The sequence below is a fragment of the Ursus arctos genome, unplaced genomic scaffold (assembly GCF_023065955.2).
Source record: "Ursus arctos isolate Adak ecotype North America unplaced genomic scaffold, UrsArc2.0 scaffold_3, whole genome shotgun sequence".
Taxonomy (NCBI): Eukaryota; Metazoa; Chordata; class Mammalia; order Carnivora; family Ursidae; genus Ursus; species Ursus arctos.
This window is the reverse complement of record NW_026622985.1, coordinates 91,667,778-91,677,648: the sequence shown is the minus strand read 5'-3', so window position 1 is coordinate 91,677,648 and position 9,871 is coordinate 91,667,778. Positions and strand designations below refer to the sequence as shown.

Genomic DNA, 9,871 nt, shown 5'->3' with positions numbered 1-9,871 from the left:
TACCCAGTGGTTATGACTATAAGGTCAAGAATGTGATTGCCTCAGTTCAATCCTGGACTGGACAGTCAGCATCTATGATACTGGGCAAGTCACTCAACCTCCCTGCACTTCAGTTTCCCTTTACATAAAGTGGGGATATTCTTTTTTGCCTCAAAGGACTGTTTTGAGGATTAAATAAGACACATATGTAAAGTACATTGACTGACCGAGAGAGAGAGAAAGAGAGAGGGAATGAGAAAGAGAGAGAGATTATGGTGGTGTTATCTTGGTGTATTGGTTCTGGGTTTTAGCTCAACTCAATCACCAATCTCAGTAAGAGTGGCCTTTATTCTCATCTTATGTTCTGTGTTCCTCCAGAAGTCCAAAGATTTTGGTGACTCTGCCCTTAGGAGTCATTGTCCATGACAACCAGCTTCTCATAAATGGTCTCATCTTCTAGGCCTTACAGAGCATAGGTCAGCTCACTGTGGCACACAAGGCCGGAAGTACACCCTCCTTCACGTACCACATCCATCTTTGGGACAATTTAGGTTTGTTCTTTATTGATGACACTGATGGTATAGACAATGCACATTGTTGTGGTTAGGTACCGAGGGCCTAATTTAACCACAACAGACTGAGCCAGACTGTCAAGGCAAAAGCCTGACATTTGCTAGTTTCTGGCGTGTGTGCATATAACAGTGATAATAGGACCTTCTTCGCAGCTGCTTTGTGATGACTACATGAAATGGTCCATGGAAAGTGCTATCAATACATAGTGTATAGAACTGGGAGAGCAGTTAACTGAAATGTTAATATTATAAAACCCCATTTTGTTCTTACAGTCAGTGAACTCTGCTGTCCACACACAGTAACTAAGAGTTGGGTTGAGTAATTTTTGATTCTCAAATGAAGAGCAACACATTCATTCTTCTGAACAAGTCTTTTGTTCACTCTTACCGTGAAATTGTGAAAGACTGGATGCAAGTGGACATCCTTGTCTCAAGACAGGTTAGAAAGTAGATTTTAGGGGTGCTTGAGCGGCTCAGTTAAGTGTCCCACTCTTGATTTCGGCTCAGGTCATGATCTCAGGGTCCTGGGATCGAGCCCCGCATTGGGTCTGTGCTCAGCAAGAGTCTGTTTCTCCCTCCTCATCTACTCCTCCCCCCACTTGCACTCTCCCTCTGTCCCTGTGTTTCTCAAACAAATAAATAAAATATTTTAAAAGAGAAGGTGGATCTTATAGGTAACACCCTAGAAAGGCACCTGAAATGTACAGGATTCATCCCTGGTCGTTGGATCGGTACTGTAGAATGAGTCAGTAAAAATCAATCCACTACCAAACCAGAATGGCCAGCTATACTAAACTAGCCACTTACACTCTCGGGTCAAGTTCCCTATTTCAAGGGTAAGACCTCTAAAGAGGGAAATGAATCACATGTGGACCAACCCAGGTGGACGTGCTGATAAAAAGACACCAGAAAAGTACATATTGGAATAGTCTGTACATCTACATAATTTATAGCTCAACACTCAAAATTTTCTGGAGAATCCATAAACAGCCCAAATTGCTTTCTTTGATACCCCTTATCGGCCCATTCAAGGAGAGAATGCCCAGTTTGGCTCCTTTGCTTGCAACTAGTAACCTGTTTATCTCTGAAGCTGTAAACAATATGCACGGTTCTCATGCTGTCTACAGATTTTTTTCTTCTCCTCTCCTTTGTCCTATATATCTTGCATTAATTTTGTTCCTTCACTCGACCTGCTCATTTACTTCCTGAATCAATAATTTTTATCCAAAATTTCTCACCATCATGCAACACACTAAATAAATATCTTTCTGAGCTGTTCTTTAGCAGTTATCTTTAACAGGGCAAGTACGATTTTAGGAGAATGGGCAAGTGTGCCTCTGGGTTTCAGGGGTGACTGTCCTTCACTGCAGTTTTTTCTTTTTTCTTCCAAGTCTTATGATATACACATTTAGAGAGTTAAAAATTGAGCTACCCTATGGCCCAGCCATTGCACTACTGGGTGTTTACCCCAAAGATACAGACGTAGTGAAGAGAAGGGCCATATGCACCCCAATGTTCATAGCAGCATTGTCCACAATAGCTAAATCGTGGAAGGAGCCGAGATGCCCTTTAACAGATGACTGGATTAAGAAGTTGTGGTCCATATAGACAATGGAATATTAGCTATTAGAAAGAACGAATTCTCAACATTTGCTGCAACATGGACGAGACTGGAGGAGATAATGCTAAGTGAAATAAGTCAAGCAGAGAAAGACAATTATCATATGATTTCTCTCATCTATGGAACATAAGAACTAGGAAGATCGGTAGGGGAAGAAAGGGATAAAGAAAGGGGGGGTAATCAGAAGGGGGATGAAGCATGAGAGACTATGGACTCTGAGAAACTGAGGGCCTCAGAGGGGAAGGGGGTGGGGGAATGGGATAGACCGGTGATGGGTAGTAAGGAGGGCACGTATTGCATGGTGCACTGGGTGTTACTCACAACTAATGAATCATCGAGCTTTACATCGGAAACCGGGGATGTACTGTATGGTGACTAACATAATATAATAAAAAATCATTAAAAAAATAGAGAGTTTAAATCCTTAGGTTAGAGAGGTAGATGGAATGTATTCAACTTCTGGGACCTAGAAAATGAATTAAAACAATTTTTAATTTCGCAGATACTAAATTCAATGAGCAATAAAAAAAATCATATCTGATAAAATGACACTTTGCAAGATGATCAATGAATGCAATGTATCTAAATCTTTTCATTCAAAGGAAGAGGGAAGGCTAGCTCTTGTGCTCTTTAGGCACATCTGAGATGAGAGCAGTGAAATTTTCTGGATTTAGGCAGCAAACACTGAGGCTGGTGTTTCCAATGTCACTCCAACTGGGAATGACCTTCCTTGCACATTGTTCTTCTCAGGGTGCCCTTGACCTCTGCATTTCTCAAGCTGTAGATCAGAGGGTTCAGCAGAGGGTTGAAAAGGCTGTAAAACAAGAAAAGGATCTTCTGCTGCTCCTCGGGGTGGCGGGATTTGGGGGCCATGTACATGACGATGGCGCTGCCAAAGAAGAGCCCCACCACACAGAGGTGGGAGGAGCAGGTGGAGAAGGCCTTCCTGCGGCCCTCCCCGGACTGGATCCTCAGGATGGCAAACAGGATGCGCGAGTAGGACACCAGCACCAAGCAGACGGGCCCGACTAAGATAAACACAGAGGCTGCAAAGATGACCACTTGGTTGAGCCCGGTGTCAGCACAGGCCAGCTTGAGGACAGACAGGATTTCACAGAAGAAGTGGTTGATTTCATGAGGCCCACAGAAGGGCAGCCTCAGGATGAGAACCACATGGACCAGGGCCAGGAGAGAGCCACAAGCCCAGGAAGTCAGCACCAGGGTGACGCAGACCCCCCAGCTCATGACGGCAGAATATTGGAGGGGGTGGCAGATGGCCACGTACCGATCATAGGCCATCACCACCAGGAGAAGACATTCAGTATGAGCAAAAGTCAAGAAAAGAAAGGTCTGTGTCAGGCAGCCAGCAAAGGAGATGGGCTTATCTGGATTCAGGAGGTTCACCAGCATCTGGGGCACGGTGTTGCAGGTGTAGGCTATGTCGACGATGGCCAGGTGGGAGAGGAAGAAGTACATGGGGGTGTGCAGTCTGCAGTCCAGCGAGATGAGGCCCAGGATGAGCCCGTTCCCTAGTAGGGTGCAGGTGTAGAACAGGGAGAAGAGCCCAAAAAGGAATATGTGAATCTTCGGACCAAGACGAAATCCCAGTAGGATGAATTCTGTAACCATTGTTTGATTTTTCTCCATTTTACTATTAGGGAGAGAACCAGATAGCTATGTGACACAAATATTTTAAAACAACTCTTTTATTTATTGTTTCATAAATTTTGGTGTGTGCAACATTATTAGGAAACAACTTTAAAAACTCACTGAATTATAAAGAAGGAAGAAGGAAGGAAGGAAGGAAGGAAAGAAGGAAGGAAGGAAGGAGAGAGAGAAAGAACGAAAGAAAGAAGAGAAAAGAAGAAAAAGAATGATTGATTTACCTATTTAAACAAATTTAAATGAAGAGTCTGACTTTAAGCTAAATTCTTAATCTAACATCTAGTTTTATAGAAGGGGGATATGTCACCAGTGATGACCTACGTTGAGCCACTGACACGGTGATGGATTAGAAAATAATCATGAAATATGGCTTGTCTCAGAGCTACATATGTACAAATCTGTAGGAGAATTTCTGTATAGTAGAAATAATCAGTAACAGAGGAGCTTTCAATTAGTATGATCCCAGAAAAGAAAACAATTTTACTTGTGTCAGCTGAAATCATGATTGAGTTACTCTCAGAATCTAAATCCCATGTTCATGGATTAGACGAATTAATATTGTTAAAATGTTATTATTACTCAAAGCCATGTGTAGATTCAATGCAATCCCTGTCAAGATTCCAACAACATTTTTATAGAAGTAGGAAAAAAATTCAAAAATTTGAGGGGTCCCAAAAGACCTTGAATAGACAAAGTAGTTCTGAGAAAGAAGAAAGCAAGTCATTACCCTTCTTGAGTTCAAGCTAGATATTAAAGCTGTAGTAACCAAAACAATATGATACCGGCATAAGAATAGACACACAGGCCAGTGAAAAAGAATCAAGAGCCCAGCAATAAACCCATACAAAATGCTCCACTAATATTTGACAATGGAGCCAAGAATACTCAATGGAGAAAAGACACTGTCTTCCAAAAATGGTGCTGGAATAATAGGATATTCACATGTAAAAGAATGAAACTAGACCCCTACTTCACACTGTTCACAAAAATTAACTCACAACGGATGAAGGACCTAAATCTAAGACCCAAACCCATAAAACTCCTAGAAGAAAACACAGGAATAAAGCTCCTTGACATGTGTTTTGGCAATGATTTATTTTTTAAAGATTTGTTTATTTATTTTACAGAGAGAGAGTGTGCACGCAAGTAGGGGAGAGGCAGAAGGAGAAGGAAAGAATCTCAAGCAGACTCCCAGCTGAAGATGGAGTGGGACGGGGCTCCATCTCCGGACCCTGATATCGTGACCTGACCTGAAATCATAAGTCGAGCACTTAACCGACTGAGCCACCCAGGCACCCCGGCAATGATTTTTTAAACATAACGCCTAAAGCACAAGCAACGAAATAAAAAATAAACAAGTAGGATTATATCAAATGAAAAAGCTTCTGCACAGCAAAAGAAATGATCAACAAAATGAAAAGCCAACCCATGAAAACAGAAAAAATATTTGCAAACCATATATTCGATGAGGGGTTAATATCCAAAATATATGAAAAACTAATACATCTCAGTAGCAAAAACTACAGCGAAAACAGAAAAGCTCCCAAATAATCAAGTCGAAATGGGCAAAGAACCTGGATAGACATTCTTTCAAAGATGACATACGGTTAGCCAACAAATACATGAAAAGGCATTCATTATCACTAATCATAAGGGAAATGCAAATCGCACCCACCCTAAGATAGCTCTTCACACCTGTCAGAAAGGTCAGCATCAAAGACAGGAGTTAACAAATGCTGGAGCAGAGAGAGCCCTTGTGCTTTGTTGGTAGGAATGTGAATTGGTGCATCCACTAAAGAAAGCAGTACGGAGGTTACTTAAAAAATTAGGGGCGCCTGGGTGGCACAGCGGTTAAGCGTCTGCCTTCGGCTCAGGGCGTGATCCTGGCGTTATGGGATCAAGCCCCACATCAGGCTCTTCTGCTATGAGCCTGCTTCTTCCTCTCCCACTCCCCCTGCTCGTGTTCCCCTCTCGCTGGCTGTCTCTATCTCTGTCGAATAAATAAATAAAATCTTTTAAAAAAAAATTAAAAGATAGTAATACCCCATGATCCAGCAACTCCACTTCTGGGAATATACCTGCAAGAGAACACAAGGCAGAAGACCTATCTGCGCCCCCATATTCTTGCAGCATTAATTTATAAGAGCCAAGACATGGAAACATCCGAAGTACCCACTGATCATAAATAGATTATTATTATTCAGCCATAAAAAGGAAGAAATCCTGCCATTTGCAACATGAGAGCATTATGCTAAGTGAAATAAATCAGAGGAAGAAATACGCTATGATCTTACTTATATGGGGGATCTAAAACAAACAAACAAAACAAAACAAAACTCATAGGGAAAAACAATTTGATCTGTGGTTACCAGAGAGGCGGGTGGGTGGAGAGGGAACTGGATGAAGGTGGTCAAAAGGTCTAATTTCCAGTTATAAAATAAGTACTGGGGATGTCAGGTACAACATGAAGACTAGAGTTAATGATGATGTGTGGTGTATTTGAAAGTTGTTACGAGAGTAAACTCTAAGAGTTCTCATCATGAAATGGAAAATTTCTTTTTTCTATTTTTTTTTTTTTTTGTATAGCTATGACATGATACATGTTAACTAGACTTACTGTGGTAGTCATTTCACAATACTTGTAAGTCAAATCCATGTGCTTGTACATATTATTTATTTATTTGCTTTTTATTTACTTGAGCAAGAGCAAGAGCGAAAGAGCATGAGCCGGGGACCGGCAGAGGGAGAAGCAGACTCCCCACTGGGAGCCCGCCACAGGGCTGGATCCCAGGACATAGAAGTAATTTAAATAATATATTGAAAATGCCTCATATAGAACCAGGGTTTATTTGATTTTGATTTTTTGATTGTTAATATTAACAATTTGTGTGCTTAACAAACCTTCTAAATTAATTTTTTAAACACGTAGGCGTAGGAAAATATTTGGCTATGAGATACTCACTAAGCTACCCACTTATAAAATAGTAATTTCTTTTCCTAATTTTCCTTTATTCTCTCAACATGAAAAATTTAAATGAAAAAAGAAAATAGAGTACAAACCATGGGTTTTTGACAGCTAAATTTAAAGACAAAAAGGAGGTTGGGGTACATTAATATTCTTTCAGTACAGTAGCTCTGTTTCAAATTTGATTTCTTTTAAAGCAGTGGAATGGACTGGTTAATTTTTATATCCTGGCAGTTAATAAACATTTGTCAAAGGGACAAATAAAGGAATACAAATGAACAAACATCTAACTATTGATTTCTTCATATTAGATTCAATTTCTTTTAAAGAATATTCTACTATAATCATGCCAAGTTCAGCCCATTCCTCCCAGGGAAGTAAAGTATAACAATTGAGTAGAATTGCATCCCTGGAGATACATATTAAAATCGATTTTTAAAAATTTGATAAGACCCACTGAAGGATTTACAAAGTGTTTTGAACAATTGAATTTTGATTATACTTCTCTTTTTAAAAAATTTTGTTTGATACCTATATGACATATATCAGTTAAAAGCAATCAAATGAAATGCAAACAGATTAAATTTCTTCTGTGTTGGTGGGGGTTAAGGTGGGGCCTCAACCCTGTGATGTGTTCCAGGTCCAAATGTCACCTTGGGGCACAGAGATGTACATGAATATACATGTGTACAGTTTCAGAATTTCAAAAGTGGTCAACTGTCGTCTGGTTAATAAATAATCAGGCAGAACTGAAGTTCTAAAATAAAGATCTAAGAAGGAAATCATTTCCTACACAAACATCAGAACTTGATGGAACCTATGTTTTAAAAAGTCAACCTTGAAGGGTGGTGAGGTGGCAAGTTCTCTTCTCAAGTAGTGGACTTGGGGGAAGCAGAATTCCTAAAATAATCACCTGTTGTGAATCCATAGCTCAGCCGGACTATAGGGCTGCTTACCTACAAGTAGCAAGGACAGACTGAAAACGAACTCATCGTATTGCTCGTATAGTTTTAAGCCAAGACTTTGCCAAGAGCTATTGTGACCCGTGAAGAACTGAGTGTCAGTTCCGTGTAATGATAGCCTATTCAAGAATCTGTTAAAAGTTAATAGTTGACCATACTACTGAGTGCTTCCTATGTACTGGGCCCTGTAGAAGCATAGAGTAAAGGGGCGCCTGGGTGGCACAGCGGTTAAGCGTCTGCCTTCAGCTCAGGGCGTGATCCCGGCGTTATGGGATCGAGCCCCACATCGAGCCCCACATCGGGCTCCTCCGCTGGGAGCCTGCTTCTTCCTCTCCCACTGCTCCTGCTTGTGTTCCCTTTCTCACTGGCTGTCTCTATCTCTGTCAAATAAATAAATAAAATCTTTAAAAAAAAAAAAGCATAGAGTAAAGCAGCTCGATGGTGCTGAGCTTTGTGAAAATTTTCTTGTAAAAATGTGCTTCAGGAGAAAGAGCAGCGATAAATAAAAAGATGTACGTTAAACATAAAAATCCTAGAAAAATAAAATTATATATAAAAAGAAAAACAAAGTATTATTGACGAGGTTATCCTCTTCCCTCCCATCCCTAAAACTAATCTTCCAAACTATGAAAAATCTAACATTTATCGAATACATTCTAGCTGTCCTTAATGCTAAGCGTATTGTAAGATAAGCATATGACATAGATTTAGTAACCATTTGGCTTCCTATTCCATTGCAGTAGATATCTCATAGATCTAGTATAAATTGCGCCTATGTTGACACTATGTAAATGCATAATTTATACAATAACCAACATGTTAATTTTCCTGATATAACATCATCCTGTAATATAACTTACTGTAATTTTCTTTGGCTAGGAATATCATTCCATATGTTCTATCATCTATCTATCATCTATCTCTCTATCTACCATCATCATCTATCTATTTTGAGAGAGAGAAAGCATGAGTGGGGCAGAAAGAGAGGGAGGGAGAGAGAATCTTAAGCAGGCACCACACCCCGTGCAGAGCCTGATGCAGGGCTCGATCTCACAACCCTGACATCATGACCTGAGCCGAAATCAAGAGTCAGACACTTAACCAACTGAGCCACCCAGATGCCCCTCCTTATGTTCTATATAAATCCATGACACAGAAATTTCTTATTCCTTTTGTTAGTGTCGTTTTCAAGTAAATATCTATCACATGGGTATTTCTCCACCGTGAAACAAATGAAGCAAATAATAAACATCTTTATATAATTTGTCTATAAAATGTGCATCTAAATTTCCCCTGAAACTATTCATACAGAATGTGAAAGGTGAGCATATATGTTTAACATTAACAAAGAATAGTTCTTTCTCTTTCCAACGCTTAAACAAAGGGTAGATGCTACCCTCTGTCTAACAGGAATTAACGATGAAGTATAACAAGCTAACCTGGTTAGCTCCATTTGGACTCAAGGAACTCAGAGGGAAAAGCACCTGAAGGTTGGGCAGGATTCTGCTTTCTGGAAGCTTCTGTGGGAGCTGCAGGACCCTCACTTCTGTGCCTGATGGAAAATGTGGCAGAATCCTCAGAAAAGGAGCTTTTATTCTCCGAGGCCTCAACCTGGTCGGTAGCACCCGAGGGCTCACGGAGGGTGGGCTGTGAGACGCACGCATGCTCACCTCCCCTGGGAAGGAGACACAAAGCGGTTCTCTATTTCTGCGCTCCTCCCCAGCAGGACCCACGGTTAGACAACGCAGCCAGCCACAGAGCACCCCTCTGAGACAGCATCAGTCACTGCAGTCCCGAATACTCGGCATTATTTGGATTTCCTGAATCCCAGCACTGCCCTAATTCCCAAACCTGCAGACAGTCCCGCTGAACCTGTAAGGAAGCCGACCCGGTGTGGCGGTGAAGAAGCCCCAGGCCTTCCCCTCTGTCCTTCAGCTGCTCCCCCTGCGACCTGGGCCCTAGTGGAGCAGCAGAGGCGGGAAGAAAGGTCCCTGAAAACTCAGCTGATTCCAAGCAACAAGCCCAGGTGTGGAGCTGCTGCAGAGAGCAGGCAACGGAGGCAGGGAGCAGAGTGGGGAGGCCAAGGAGAGCCAAGGCGTCCCACTGG

At 41.3% G+C, this 9,871-nt stretch overlaps 1 protein-coding gene across 1 annotated transcript; it reads right to left on the bottom strand.

The window, feature by feature from the left end:
- Positions 1–2,877: 2,877 nt before the first annotated feature.
- On the bottom strand, positions 2,878–3,819 carry LOC125281098 (olfactory receptor 2A1/2A42-like). Its single transcript, XM_048212952.2, has one exon. The coding sequence runs from the start codon at positions 3,817–3,819 to the stop codon at positions 2,878–2,880; it is 942 nt and encodes a 313-aa protein (XP_048068909.2).
- Positions 3,820–9,871: the final 6,052 nt, after the last annotated feature.

Bases quoted from the DNA above. Each gene is read 5' to 3' on its own strand.
- LOC125281098 (XM_048212952.2), bottom strand. From the start codon at position 3,819: ATGGAGAAAAATCAAACAATGGTTACAGAATTCATCCTACTGGGATTT.